Source organism: Priapulus caudatus, unplaced genomic scaffold (assembly GCF_000485595.1).
Source record: "Priapulus caudatus unplaced genomic scaffold, Priapulus_caudatus-5.0.1 Scaffold2845, whole genome shotgun sequence".
In the NCBI taxonomy this organism is placed as follows: domain Eukaryota; kingdom Metazoa; phylum Priapulida; class Priapulimorpha; order Priapulimorphida; family Priapulidae; genus Priapulus; species Priapulus caudatus.
The window spans coordinates 6619-21451 of record NW_014579906.1 but is presented as its reverse complement, the minus strand read 5'-3'; the positions used below and the strand labels follow the sequence as shown (position 1 = coordinate 21451).

At 51.4% G+C, this 14833-nt stretch overlaps 1 protein-coding gene across 1 annotated transcript in view; it reads right to left on the bottom strand.

The window, feature by feature from the left end:
* Window positions 1-13412, bottom strand: part of LOC106819113 (eukaryotic translation initiation factor 2-alpha kinase 3-like) — a gene marked incomplete at its 5' end in the record, with an annotated part of 15702 nt that extends 2290 nt beyond the window's left edge. Inside the window, 8 exon segments of the mRNA XM_014823777.1 lie at window positions 2709-2839; window positions 2842-2862; window positions 2865-2923; window positions 2986-4026; window positions 11387-11934; window positions 12336-12563; window positions 12984-13151; window positions 13218-13412. Of these exon segments, the coding sequence (XP_014679263.1) occupies window positions 2709-2839; window positions 2842-2862; window positions 2865-2923; window positions 2986-4026; window positions 11387-11934; window positions 12336-12563; window positions 12984-13151; window positions 13218-13412 (2391 nt within the window).
* Window positions 13413-14833: the final 1421 nt, after the last annotated feature.

Below are 14833 nucleotides of genomic sequence, written 5' to 3'. Positions count from 1 at the left end.
GAAGGCTAAACCCTACAAACACGCACGCTCACACACGTACACACACACACACACACACACACACAAACAAACGCACACACATACACACACCCACACCCGCAAACGCACACGCACGCACGCAAGCACGCACACACATCAGGGCCGTAGGCAGGTTTTTTTTACGGGAGGGTGTGATTCAACGAGTATACGGACCTAACGAGTGCCGGAGGCGCCAGTCGCTAGGGGGTCCGGAGGCATGCCCTAGGGAGGTCCGGTAAGTTGGAAAATTAGTTTGTCTGAGACTGCGTTTCGCGCGTTTTGAAGGCACTATGATATGAAAACAGGCAGCCAAAAGCGAACCTCAAAACGTGGAAACGTGCGTGCGTGCGTGCGTGTAATCCACTCTAACCACGGTAATGAAACAGCAGTCGACACAGATGTATTTTATTATATGATTTATTTACAAAGGGATAATTACAATACCAATAGCATTTTACAGGGATGATTGAAATACCAAGAAAGATTTACAGAGACAATTGCAATACGTCCATCATTGTGGGGCCACAGTTGCAATGTGTCTATCATTTTACAGAATTAGTTGCAATTCCTCGTATGTTTTACAGGGACAGATGCAATACCTGATTAATTTACAGAGATAGTTGCAATACCTCCATCATTGTAGGTCCTGTAAGGTAAGGGTTACTGCAGCGGTTTCAATGGGACGGTCATAACATGGTAGAGATATTTATCACACCGACAACATCCACAACCATGAAAAACATTTCAATTTACAAAACACAACGCAAAAACATGCAAGAGAAATTTACACACCAACCCCAACACGGTTGTCTTATTTTAAGATTAACATATTTACAAATAACATCGAGTATCACATAGGATACATGTTCACCACGGGCTTTCCTTTGGTTCGTCGACCTTACCTAATAACCAAGGTCAGATAATTAACCTTTAAGTAAAAATATTTTAGATGCATGTAGAATTTATCCAACCTATACTTCCTGTTATTATTCCACATTTGTTGGCTCGTTTACTTTATACAATTTTTTATTTGGCTGTTGACAAGTGAACAGATCCAGTGACAATCGTGTAACTATTATCAAAATCCCATATAAAGCACCATCACAGTTTCCACCCTGTACAAACACAACTACGTTTCATGGAATGTAGCCAGTATTTTCATTACTGCAGTACCATCGCATTTTCCCAGAAACCTACGCCACACAAAATGCTGCTTGTAACACTGTTGCGACACTATCGCATTCTACTGAAAACCGCCATCACGTGTCAACCTGTATGTCTGAGAACAATATACACAATGGATATATTGTTCTCAGTGTTACGTCATTGCAACACGACCACGTATTACAACCATCAAGTGTACCACTGTGCGATAATAATACAACCATCCAGTGTACTACTGTGCGATACTATAGAAATGCCATCACATTTTACATTACATTTCACTAATGTAGTGCAGAACGTTGTCTGCTAACTTCAAAAGCCATCGCATTTTCTCAGCAACCAACATGACAAATTTGCTGACATCGTGTTGTATGAAAGGTGCGCGGCGTGGTGTCACAACATCGTCACATCATCTCAGCAAATGACACCACGCCGCGCACCTTTCATACAACACCAAAGGTGCGCGGCGTGGTGTCATTTGCTGAGATGATGCGACGATGTTGCATTGTGACGATGTTGCATCGTGTTGTATGAAACATCTCAGCAAATGACACCACGCCGCGCACCTTTNCACCATCTCAGCAAATGACACCACGCCGCGCACCTTTCATACAACACGATGCAACATCGTCACATCATCTCAGCAAATGACACCACGCCGCGCACCTTTCATACAACACGATGCAACATCGTCACAACATCTCAGCAAATGACACCACGCCGCGCACCTTTCACGCCGTTGCACGTTGCATGCAACACCATCGCATGTTGCAAGACCGCCGCATTTTTGCAGAACCAGCGAGTGATCTCGCCCCCTCGTACTTCGCTACAGCTGTGCAAGCTTAATTCGCTGCACCGCCGCCGCGTTTTCCTACGACCCGGCCATCACAAGGAGTGTCGTCTGCCGCTGCGTTCGCTCGACCCGCCCCTGTTGGACAGGGTGCGCGAGCAGCGCTTGCGCCATCGCCGGTAAGGGACCGCGCGACGACCCTGCGGCACCCGCCGAAAACGTCGCGCAGGGATCCCGCGTCGGCGCGCTGCGGCGATGGGGGCGCCGGCGTCGCGCAGCACCGCGCGTCGGGAGATCGCCGCCGACGGCCGCTGCTCGGGGCCGGTAGCGATGCATGCGGCGCAGAGGCAGCTCGCCGGCGCGTCCCGGCTCAGCCCGCGGCAGCAGCAGCCGTTGCGCGTCGCCGGAACGCGCGCGCTCGAAAAAAAAAAAAAAAAAAAAAAAAAAAAAAAGAAAAAAAAAAAAAAAAAAAAATAAAAAAAAAAATAAAACAAAAACAGAAAAGAAAAAAAAAAAAAAAAAAAAAAAACAAAAAAAAAAAAAAAAAAAAAAAAAAAAAAAAGAAACAAAAAAAAAAAAGAAGAAAAAGAAGAGAAAAAAAAAAAAAAAAAAGAAAAAAGAAAAAAAAAAAAAAAAAAAAGAAAAAAATCTCGTCGAGAACGACGTGAGCAGCTCGAGCAGGACGAGTCCGAGCGAGAAGACGTCGACGCTTGTGCGAGTAGACGCGCCCGCTGACGAGCTCGGGACTCATGTACAGCTGCGTCCACATTGTCCGTGTGGCGGCGCGCGAGGGGGCGCGGTCGTAGCGGCGTTGTCGTGTTATCGCGAGCGCGGTCGCGAGGCCGAAGTCGCCGATCTTGACGAGTCGGTGAGCGAGAAGAAGATGTTGGAGGCTTGAGTCGTCGGTGGCATGAGTCCGACGCGTGCACGTAGCGAACGCGCGTCCACGATCTGCGGCGAAGATCAGAGACACTCGCTCGTGGTCGGCGGCGCGCGTTCGTCGTCTGCCGCACATCGCGGAGGCTCTCACGCGGCAGCAGTGCATCTGGATGTAGAGGAAGAGGGCTGGGCTGTGCTGGCTTGCTCGCGATCGCGTCTCGGGACGGGGGCCGCCGCTCATCCCGCTCGTGTATCGAGACGGGGGGGTCGGGTTCGTAGTCGTCGTCGCCCGCGGCGAAATCCACTTGGAAGCTGCTGTCCGTGTCGGAGTCGTCGCCGCGCGCCGGGGATGCGTTGCGCCGGCGACGAAGTCGTCGCGGAAGCTGCTGTCGCTGTGGGCCGAGCTCGAGGCGAAGCCGTCGTCGGGGGCGACCGCCGCGAGACGCGAGTCCTCGAAGCGGATGAACGAGTCGCTCGTCTCGGCGGCGGCGTCTCGCCGGTACGACGCCTCGTGCCACGCCTCGCGGCGCGAACGCCGTCTCGCCTTCCCCGTCTCGTCCGTCTCAGGCACCGAGGCCATGCGAGCGGGCGCGCGCCGTGCGCGCAGCGACCCATTGTTGTTGTCTGCTGCCATCGAGTCGTAGGGGGAGCCACCGTACACCGGCGAAGCATTCGATGCATAGGGGGAGCCACCGCACACCGGCGACGCATTCGACGCGTAAGGGGAGGCAACACGCGGCGGCGACGACGCCTGTGGCATGTAGGGGGAGCCACCGCGCGGCGGCGACGACGCCTTCGACGTGTAGGGGGAGCCACCGCGCGGCGGCGACGACGCCTTCGACGTGTAGGGGGAGCCACCGCGCGGCGGCGACGACGCCTTCGACGTGTAGGGGGAGCTGCAGTGCGACGACGTGCCGAGCTCGCGGTCCCGCTCACGCTGCCAGCGCGGCGGCGGCAGCTCCGACCACGCCTGGTAGTAGCGGACGATGCCGACGTGGTCGAGCTTGGCCAGGGCCTTGACCTCGCGCATGACCCGCGTGCGCGCCCCGGGCCGGTTCGGCACCGAGATGCGCTTGACGGCGTAAGAGCAGTCGTCGAGTTTGTTACGCGCCTCGAAGACGACGCCGAAACCTCCGCGGCCCAGACACGCCACCTGTGTAAAGTCCTCCTGGTACCTGCATGCGCAGGGAAATAAATTTAATGTAAAATTAATGAATTAAGTTTAAATAGTTACATTGATTTATTTTTGTTAAGTAAACTCATTGGTTATAGTTGTAGTTCGTAGTTCATAGAATTAGTTCGTTTGATCAAATTATGGGAAAGAATCTATGAAAGTTATGTCTAGGTTCCTGCAGGAGCGTGCGCGGGAAAATACACATTGGGTATAGCGTTCGTTTGAACAACTTCAAGGAGAGAAACTTTGCCAGTTGTGTTTAGGTTCCTGCAGTTGGGGTGAGAAGGGTGGGGGAAAAAGAACATTGCTTCTAGTTGTAGTTAAAAAACGAAACCACTTCGCGCGTCGTCAACCCTACCTGGATGCTGACGTTGCCGACGGCAACCGCCTCCTCCTCCTCGTCTCCGCACGCGTCCGCCCGCGGCCGCTCGTGCACGCTCAGCTCCGCCTGCGCGACGCTGAAGTTCCAGTTCTCGACACCAGAGCGCCGCGCGCACCGACCTGACCGTGCGCGTCGTCCGCCGCACGACGACGACGTCCTCGTCCTCGTCCGGTTCCGCGTGCGTCGTGCACCCGGCAGCGCCGCAGCGGTACAGCACGGCGCCGCTGCGTGACCCGACCCCCACCGTCACCGTCTCGCGACCTCCGACGACGACCGTGTCGTCGTCGACGCGGAACGAGCGCGCGAGCAGCGAGTCCGCGTCGAACGGAACCGCCTCGAGGACGCCGTCGTCGTACCGATAGAGGGCGCCGTCGAGCGACGGGACTAGGCGCGCGGAGAGCATCGGCGCGGCGTCGGCGTCGAGCGTCACGCGAGCGAGGCGCCACCGCGGCCGACGTCGAGCGCCGACACGCGGCCGTCGAGCGTGCACACGATCACCAGGTGGCGCCCTGTGCGGGCGAAGCAGGCGTCCGGGTTGAGCGCGTGCGGGAACGGCGGGAGGTGGTCGCCGGGGCGTCCGCCGGTGGCGACGGTCGCCAGGAGGATGAGGAGGGCGAGTGCGGTGAGGAGGCAGAGGCTTCTCGCGCGGAGCATCCGGAAGGCTTCATTCGATCGGCGCGCATCCATGTGGTCGTACGGGAGTCTTCCTGGTGGGGAAAACGAACGGTTATAGACGGCGGCGAAATTTTTTTTCCCAAACAGGTTTACATATAACAGTCAAATCCTGCCTCCTGATTGGTTCAAAGGCAGGCATGTTCACATGTGTTTGCTTATTTAGCATATGTCATGTTCTATATTACATATTACATATATGGGTCAGCGGTTAGAGCACCGTCGTTGCTTTTGAAAGGGCGATGGTTCGAATCCCGTTTGGTTTTTAATTATTTTTTTGTTTTCTGTATTTTTCTATCTTTATCCATTTAACTATTGTTTTCCAATTAACGGAAATATTTGCATGATTGATTTAAAACAATTATATATTTTAATAATAAAAAATTTTAAATTAATTTCATTTCATTTATTAGTGTTAATTAGGGTTAGGGTTAGGGTTATGGTTAGGGTTAGGGTTAGGGTTAGGGTTAGGGTTAGGGTTAGGGTTAAGGTTAATAGGTAATTTACTACTCATTTTACTGTTATATGTAAACCTGTTTGGGAAAAAAAATTTCGCCCCCGGGCCGGTTCGGCACCGAGATGCGCTTGACGGCGTAAGCGCAGTCGTCGAGTTTGTTACGCGCCTCGAAGACGACGCCGAAACCTCCGCGGCCCAGACACGCCACCTGTGTGAAGTCCTCCTGGTACCTGCATGCGCAGGGAAATAAATTTATTATAAAATTAATGAATTAATTTTAAATGGCTACATTGATTTATTTTTGTTAAGTAAACACATTGGTTATAGTTATGGGAAAGAATCTTTGAAAGTTATGTTTAGGTTCCTGCAGGAGCGTGCGCGAGAAAATACACATTGGGTATAGCGTTCGTTTGAACATCGTTTGACCCGCAAATTGATCCTCCCGAGTCCTTTTCACGATCCCCCCACGTCCCGAATATCGTGACCGTACGTCGAGCGGTTAAGATTTGTGCCCAACTGTTGACGCACGGACGGACGGACGGCCGGATGAACGCACGGACGGACAATCTTGCGATTCTACACCGTCAGATGAGCTAATAAATACGCACTGCTAAGCTATTGCTCTAGTTTGGGGCAGGGCCGTAGTGGCCTCCCAAAATGTGCCACTGCAGAAAAATGTAGGATCACCCAGTGATATTATCAGGAGTGGCGGTTATGGTGTCTGCCGCAGGCAGGCATGGCTAAGGCCGCGATCGCGAAGCCGATCGGGGGATGGATCCTCGTGCGGCATGCTGCTCTCGAAGCAAATGCTACCTTGAGGGCTGTTGTGGTGGTAGTCTTGTAATGAAGAGGCGGATGAGGAGGAGGTGTACGTATTCCCCCCAGAAAATTGTGGAAATTTAGAGCCTGCAAATGACATTTCCTTCATTTTCAGGCTATGTTGAAAGCAACCAATTCTGATCATTTTAAAAGGTCAATTTGTAAATTTCAAAGATAAACATGTAGCTAAAGCTGATAATGTGCATATGACTAAAGTATCTGAAATATATATTATGAGTATGATAACTAATAAAACATTGTTTACAAAATTTTATATACTACAGAATACGTTGAAGCCGGGCCGTGAAGGCATGCATGCAACGTGTGTGTGTGTGTTGTGTGTGTTTGTGTGCGTGTGCGTGTGCGTGTGCGTGTGCGTGTGCGTGTGCGTGTGCGTGTGCGTGTGCGTGTGCGTGTGCGTGTGCGTGTGCGTGTGCGTGCGTTCATCTCTCTCCGGGTCATGTTTTTCTCTCCTCTGCATAATACAACAATTATTGGTGCTACAGCATAGATTTTAAAGCAAATCACTGTTCCCCCCACAGTTCCGGAGACCCCCTCTTTTAAATGTGTCCAGTTTCATAGCATTGACTTTCAACGAAATCCTAGTTCCGGAGACCCCCATTTTCGAACATAGCCGGTTCCAGAGCATACCACATTCAACAAACATTAGTTCCAGAGACACCCATTTTCAGGTCTGAGTTAGTTCCAGAGCCCCCATTTTTGACTTCGCAGTGGCACATACCTAGGCTATGATAATGTGGAGTGAGTGACCCCCCCCCCCTCCCCCCACCCGGGGGTTTCATCTCCTTGGTATATGTTGCTCCTTGGTTCCCGGCACAATTTTTTGGTCAAAATAGTGCCACGGCAGTGCCGTGCTGCCATGGCGGCCACTACGGCCCTGGTTTGGGGTACAGGCCAAGCTGTGTAAGACGTGACCCTAGGCTAGCGTGTAGTCAGAAGCAACCAATTACAGGCGGTAGCTAATTGTAGCAGGTTGCCGATAAACAATAGATAGGCGGGTCGCCACTTTGGGTATATAGGTGTTGAACCCATAGGCTGCAGGCCTGAATAAGCATCGAACAGAAATTAATTAAAAATACTCCCACTAGCTGCTACTGCACTTACAAAACATACACTTTATTCATGTTAAATAACTACAGATTCATGCTCTATGCTCCGTTCGAAACTTTTGCCAGCTCTATGATGCGAATTTCTGCAAAGTTGTCTGAACACATTTCATACGAGAACAGACCACTATTAAATTCTCCATAGAATCCTATACTGAAAAATAGTATTTCGGCCGAGTGGCAATATTAAAGCTAGGTAGCCATGTACTTCAGCTATGCACCATTAGAGTTATGACATATGTTGTCCGGCGTTTTGAAAAAAATATCGCGAATTTACTAATCGACACCACGTACATTTGTGCCTGAAAAACAGTCGCGCAGTCGAATGGGGGCCATACATTGAAAGGATTCGTTTTATATTACCGGTAACCATCCACCCATCTCCATGTGCATGTCATTGACACACACGATAGCCAGCCTAAGCCAGCCTAAATAATGCAATCACAAAACGTCGCGTCAGCTTTAGTGCACGAGCTGCAGGCCCTAGCTCCGATTGGTCGGCCGATGACGCCGCGTCACATCCTCTAACCTAACAGGGTAATGAACCGGTAGTGATTGAATAGTGGACGACGGTCACGCGTCATACACAAAAAAACACCAACCGGTGACGTCACGAATACACAACAAGAATAATTTTACTTCTAATGCTTTCTCGCGACGTCCACGAGGCATCCAACTTGCGTGCATAATGCTAATTATCGGGCACTCTAGTGCCGAATTTCGGCGAAAAACATGCCAAAAAAGGCCCTTTCTAGACCTCCTATAATCTCTGGTTTAGAGAGAGAGAGAGAGAGAGAGAGAGAGCGAGGAAGAGTCAAAGAGTCAGAGATACAGACAGATATAGACCGAGTAAGATACGGAGAATCATTAGCCTAGTAAGTTAATTATGACCTGTCTCGCGTAAACCTAGTGTACGCGCATACCCTGTTATGGAGTTATATATTATAGTACTTATAAAGAGAGTCACTGAATACGTATATACCCGTGTTGTTGTGTTCTTTATATTATGAGTCCGATAGACGTTAGCAAAGAGTGTTACATATACACTCACGCGTAACCACTAATACCATCACGGGTAGAAGAAGGCTAAACCCTACAAATGTCCACGTTTTGAGGTTCGCTTTTGTCTGCCTGTTTTCATATCATGCTGCCTTCAAAACGCGCGAAACGCAGTCTCAGACAAACTAATTTTCCAAACTTTCCGGACCTCCCTAGGGCATGCCTATGGACCCCCCTAGCGACTGGCGCCTCCGGCACTCGTTAGGTCCGTATACTCGTTGGATCGCACCCTCCCGTAAAAAAAACCTGCCTACGGCCCTGATGTGTGTGCGTGCTTGCGTGTGTGCGTCTGCGTTTGCGGGTGTGGGTGTGTGTACTGTGTGTGTGTGTGTGTGTGTGTGTGTGTGTGTGTGTGTGTGTGTGTGTGTGTGTGTGCGTGCGTGCGTGCGTGCGTGCGTGCGTGCGTGTAATCCACTCTAACCACGGTAATGAAACAGCAGTCGACACAGATGTATTTTATTATATGAATTATATTACAAAGAGATAATTACAATACCAATAGCATTTTACAGTGATGATTGAAATACCAAGAAAAATTTACAGAGACAATTGCAATACGTCCATCACTGTGGGTCCACAGTTGCAATGTGTTTATCATTTTACAGAATTAGTTGCAATTCCTCGTATGTTTTACAGGGACAGATGCAATACCTGATTAATTTACAGAGATAGTTGCAATACCTCCATCACTGTAGGTCCTGTAGGGTAAGGGTTACTGCAACAGTTTCAAGGGGACGGTTATAACATGGTGGAGATATTTATCACGCCGACAACATCCACAACCATGAAAAACATTTCAATTTACAACACACAACGCAAAAACATGCAAGAGAAATTTACACACCAACCCCAACACGGTTGTCTCATTTTAAGATTAACATATTTACAAATAACATCGAGTATCACATAGGATACATGTTCACCACGGGCTTTCCTTTGGTTCGTCGACCTTACCTACTAACCAAGGTCAGATAATAACCTTTAAGTGAATAATAACAGGAAGTATAGGTTGGATAAATTCTACATGCATCTAAAATATTTTCTCATTTGTTGGCTCGTTTGCTTTATACAATTTTTTATTTGGCTGTTGACAAGTGAACATATCCAGTGAGAATCGTGTAAATATTATCAAAATCCCATATAAAGCACCATCACAGTTTCCACCCTGTACACACACAACTACGTTTCATGGAATGTAGCCAGTATCTTCATTACTGCAGTACCATCGCATTTTCCCAGAAACCTACGCCACACAAAATGCTGCTTGTAACACTGTTGCGACACTATCGCATTCTACTGAAAACCGCCATCACGTGTCAACCTGTATGTCTGAGAACAATATACACAATGGATATATTGTTCTCAGTGTTACGTCATTGCAACACGACCACGTAATACAACCATCAAGTGTACCACTGTGCGATAATATAGAAATGCGATCACATTTTACATTATATTTCACTAATGTTGTGCATTACGTTTATTGTAACATCATCTCAGCAAATGACACCACGCCGCGCACCTTTCACGCTGTTGCACGTTGCATGCAACACCATCGCATGTTGCAAGACCGCCGCATTTTTGCAGAACCATGCAACGAGCGATCTCGCCCCCTCGTACTTCGCTACAGCTGTGCAAGCTTAATTCGCTGCACCGCCGCCGCGTTTTCCTACGACCCGGCCATCACAAGGAGTGTCGTCTGCCGCTGCGTTCGCTCGACCCGCCCCTGTTGGACAGCGTGCGCGAGCGCGCCTTCGCCGCATCGCCGCGGTAACGGACCGCGCGGACGACGCCTCGCGCGCACCCCGCCGCAAAGCGTCGCGCGGCGATCCCGCGTCGGCGGCTGCCGCGAGGGGCGCCGGCGTCGCGCAGCACGCGCCGTCTCGGACGTCGGCCGCCGACGGCCGCTGCTCGGGCGCGAGCGCGAGCATGCGGCGCACGAGCGCAGCCTCGGCCGGCCGCTCCCGCTCCACGTCCGCCGGCAGCAGCAGCCGCTTCGCGTCGCCGAGAACGCGCGCGCGCTCCATCTGCGTCGAGAACGACGTGAGCAGCTCGAGCAGGACGAGTCCGAGCGAGAAGACGTCGACCTTGTGCGAGTATACGCGCCCGCTGACGAGCTCGGGACTCATGTACAGCTGCGTGCCCACGTTGTCCGTGTGGCGGCGCCGCGAGGGGGCGCCGCCGTCGTAGCCGGCGTTGTCGTGGTTATCGGCGAGCGCGGTCGCGAGGCCGAAGTCGCCGATCTTGACGAGTCCGTCGAGCGAGAAGAAGATGTTGGAGGGCTTGAGGTCGCGGTGCATGAGTCCGCACGCGTGCACGTAGCGAACCGCGTCCACGATCTGCGCGAAGATCCAGAGACACTCGCCGTGGTCGCGCGCGCGTCCGTCGTCTGCCAGCCACTCGCGCAGGCTCTCACGCCGGCACAGCTGCATCTGGATGTAGAGGAAGAGCGGCTGCTGTGCTGCTGCCTCGCGATCGCGTCTCGGGACGGGGGCCGCCGCCTCATCCCGCTCGTGCATCGAGACGGGGGGGTCGGGTTCGTAGTCGTCGTCGCCCGCGGCGAAATCCACTTGGAAGCTGCTGTCCGTGTCGGAGTCGTCCGCCGCGCGCAGGGATGCGTTGCCGCCGGCGACGAAGTCGTCGCGGAAGCTGCTGTCGCTGTGGGCCGAGCTCGAGGCGAAGCCGTCGTCGGGGGCGACCGCCGCGAGACGCGAGTCCTCGCTCATCCCCTTCTCCCCTCGCTCACCCCCTTCTCCCCTCGCTCGCCCCCTTCTCCCCTAGCTCATCCCCTTCTCCCCTCGCTCACCCCATTCTCCCCTACCTCACCCCCGTCACTGTTACGTACCGCGACACAAACTCCTGAGAATCCGTCGTGTTCACGCTGTAGCCGGTCGAGTAGCTCGGCGTCGTCGGTGTCGTCGCCGCGGACGCCGTCTCCACGGCGACCTCGGACAGCCCGCATCCCGATCGCTCCCTCAGCTTCTCTATCTCGTCGCGCAGCCTCCGGTACTTTCCGCGGTGCCAGCAGCGCGTCACAAACAAGTGGAACGCGATCGCCGTGGTAACGCTGATCGCTGCCACCTCCCGCCACCAGCTCCACAGCGACGCCGCGATCCCGAACCCGTCGTCGCCGCCGCCAGAGGGCAGCACGACGAGCGGGCGCGCGCTCCGATCGAAGAGGTAGATGCCGACGTCGAACGGGTACCCGTCGAAGTGCTTCGGGAGAGAGAGCGCGCGGGAAGCATCCCCGTTCGTCGCGGCGCAGTCGCCGGCTGCCGGGATGAGGAGCTGCGTGCGGGATGGTGACGTCGCGACGTATGGCTTCCAGTTCACGCGCGGGACGAGCTCGTTGCCGCTGCCGCTCTCCTGGTTGACAGACGGCTGCACGTACACCTGTCACGATGATCGATTATAATCAAAAGTCAGTCATTTGCAGCAACCGAGTAAGCGCTCGATTATGCAAAAATATTTAATCGATTATCAAAAAATTATTTTTCTTAAATAAAATGTGCAAAAATTGATGATATGACTTTTTATTTTACTTTTGTGTTTTTCGGTTACTTCTTACATCTTAAAACTAACCTACACCAAACATAAGCAAGTATAATACTGTTACATAGCTTTTAGAATATTGTATTTAAAAAAATACTGTATTATACGATATATTATGATATATTTCAATATCTGGTAGCCACGATCAATAACATTCAATCGATTATCTTCGATCATCGATCGGTTGGGTTCGACCGACGATCGATGATGAAATTCGAACTGATTCCCATCACTAGGTATACCTGTTCACGGTGCATGCCCATGTAGAGCATGGGGAGAGCGCGCGAGTACTCGAGTCGTTCGTGCGCGGCGTGCAGCGCGGGGACGTGGTGATAGTCAAACAGACTTATCTCTTCCGCCTCGCCGTCGACGACGCTCCACGCGTGCGCGACGGGCGCGTCAAACTTGTGCGACCACAGCACTGCTGCTGCGCCGTCCACCGCCATCACCGTGCCATCCGGCACCCCCACCTGCAGGGAAGAAACGACATTTTAAACTTTTTTCGAAACGAAGTGATCGTTTTTTTTATTTAGTTTCGTTCGTTGTGCTTATTTCTTTTTCTTCTTCTTTAGTTTTTATTCTCGCGATTTTTGCTGATAATAGGAAGTATATTCATTATTTAATGTCGAAGTTTCCTTGTGAATATCGAATTTTACGCTAGGATTAGACAAGTTTGCCCTCATAAGAAAAGTATGTTCACCCTCAGTCTCGAGCAAACACAATACTAGTACTGTTAGATGACTTCAGACATTCTCTCTTTGTATCATCAATTAAAGCATCATAAACCACATTGAAAAACATGTGTAAAACACATTTTTTAACCACATGAAAAGAAAAAAAAAAACGAAACCACTTCGCATCGGTCAACCCTACCTGGATGCTGACGTTGCCGACGGCAACCGCCTCCTCCTCCTCGTCTCCGCACGCGTCCGCCGCGGCCGCTCGTGCACGCTCAGCTCCGCCTGCGCGACGCTGAAGTTCCAGTTCTCGACACCAGAGCGCGCCGCGACCGACCTGACCGTGCGCGTCGTCCGCCGCACGACGACGACGTCCTCGTCCTCGTCCGGTTCCGCGTGCGTCGTGCACCCGGCAGCGCCGCCGCGCGTACAGCACGGCGCCGCTGCGTGACCCGACCCCCACGCCGTCACCGTCTCGCGACCTCCGACGACGACCGTGTCGTCGTCGACGCGGAACGAGCGCGCGAGCAGCGAGTCCGCGTCGAACGGAACCGCCTCGAGGACGCCGTCGTCGTACCGATAGAGGGCGCCGTCGAGCGACGACGAGGCGCGCGGAGAGCATCGGCGCGGCGTCGGCGTCGAGCGTCCACGCGAGGGCGCCACCGCGGCCGACGTCGAGCGCCGACACGCGGCCGTCGAGCGTGCACACGATCACCAGGTGGCGCCCTGTGGCGGCGAAGCAGGCGTCCGGGTTGAGCGCGTGCGGGAACGGCGGGAGGTGGTCGCCGGGGCGTCCGCCGGTGGCGACGGTCGCCAGGAGGATGAGGAGTGCGGTGAGGAGGCAGAGGCTTCTCGCGCGGAGCATCCGGAAGGCTTCATTCGATCGGCGCGCATCCATGTGGTCGTACGGGAGTCTTCCTGGTGGGGAAAACGAACGGTTATAGACGGCGGCCATCTTGTTATCGGTGTCACGATCGTCACTAGCTCAAGGTCATCACCGTTCTGTCTCGTGCGGTGACGATAGATCTACGTTCTGTTACTCGTTTACTTGCACGTTATTCGCAGAGAGTATGTGAGATTTAATCACAAAAATGATAATTACTGCGATATTTCATTAGTTATTAGTTTTTATACTGTATTTATTATTATTCGCGAAAAACGCAATATGCTACATATCTCGATATGCCATACAGGCATGCTTTTAGTTATTTCTCATTAAAAATATAACAGTAAAATTTGTTCATTGCATAAATAAAGCCAAATTTTACTGAAAATACTGCTGAATAGTGAATACTACAATGGTGTTATCCATTGTTGAACCTACTGGTCTACTTACCAATAAACAACCACAGCACCACACATATACATCTATAGAGATCACAGATGTCTCACAACTTTTATCTGCAATTGAGAAAACACACGAACCTCAAAGAGATGATTTACCTAACAATGAATAACATTGCTTTGGTTTGCAACACTTATATTTGCTGCCAGAAACAATATGAATGTGTGTGATCTATTTTAGATAGTAAGATAGACACATATATAGAAAGGAATAACCAGGTTTCAGATCATTAGGCCGACCAAAAAATTACCTTTGGTTTGGGTCACCCGCCCGACTTCACATTTCGGAGTGAAAAATGTGCGACTGCGGTCACTTTTAGAGGGTTTCAAGAAAAAATAAAATTCAAAGATACCGCCTGCCGATCATACATATTCAAATATCNGTGCATACGTCACGAATACACAACAAGAATAATTTCACTTCTAATGCTTTCTCGCGACGTCCACGAGGCATCCAACTTGCGTGCGTGCATAATGCTAATTATCGGGCACTCTAGTGCCGAATTTCGGCGAAAAACATGCCAAAAAAGGCCCTTTCTAGACCTCCTATAATCTCTGGTTTAGAGAGAGAGAGAGCAGAGAGAGAGCGAGGAAGAGTCAAAGAGTCAGAGATACAGACAGATATAGACCGAGTAAGATACGGAGAATCATTAGCCTAGTAAGTTATGACCTGTCTCGCGTTAACCTAGTGTTCGCGCGTACCATGTTATGGAGTTATA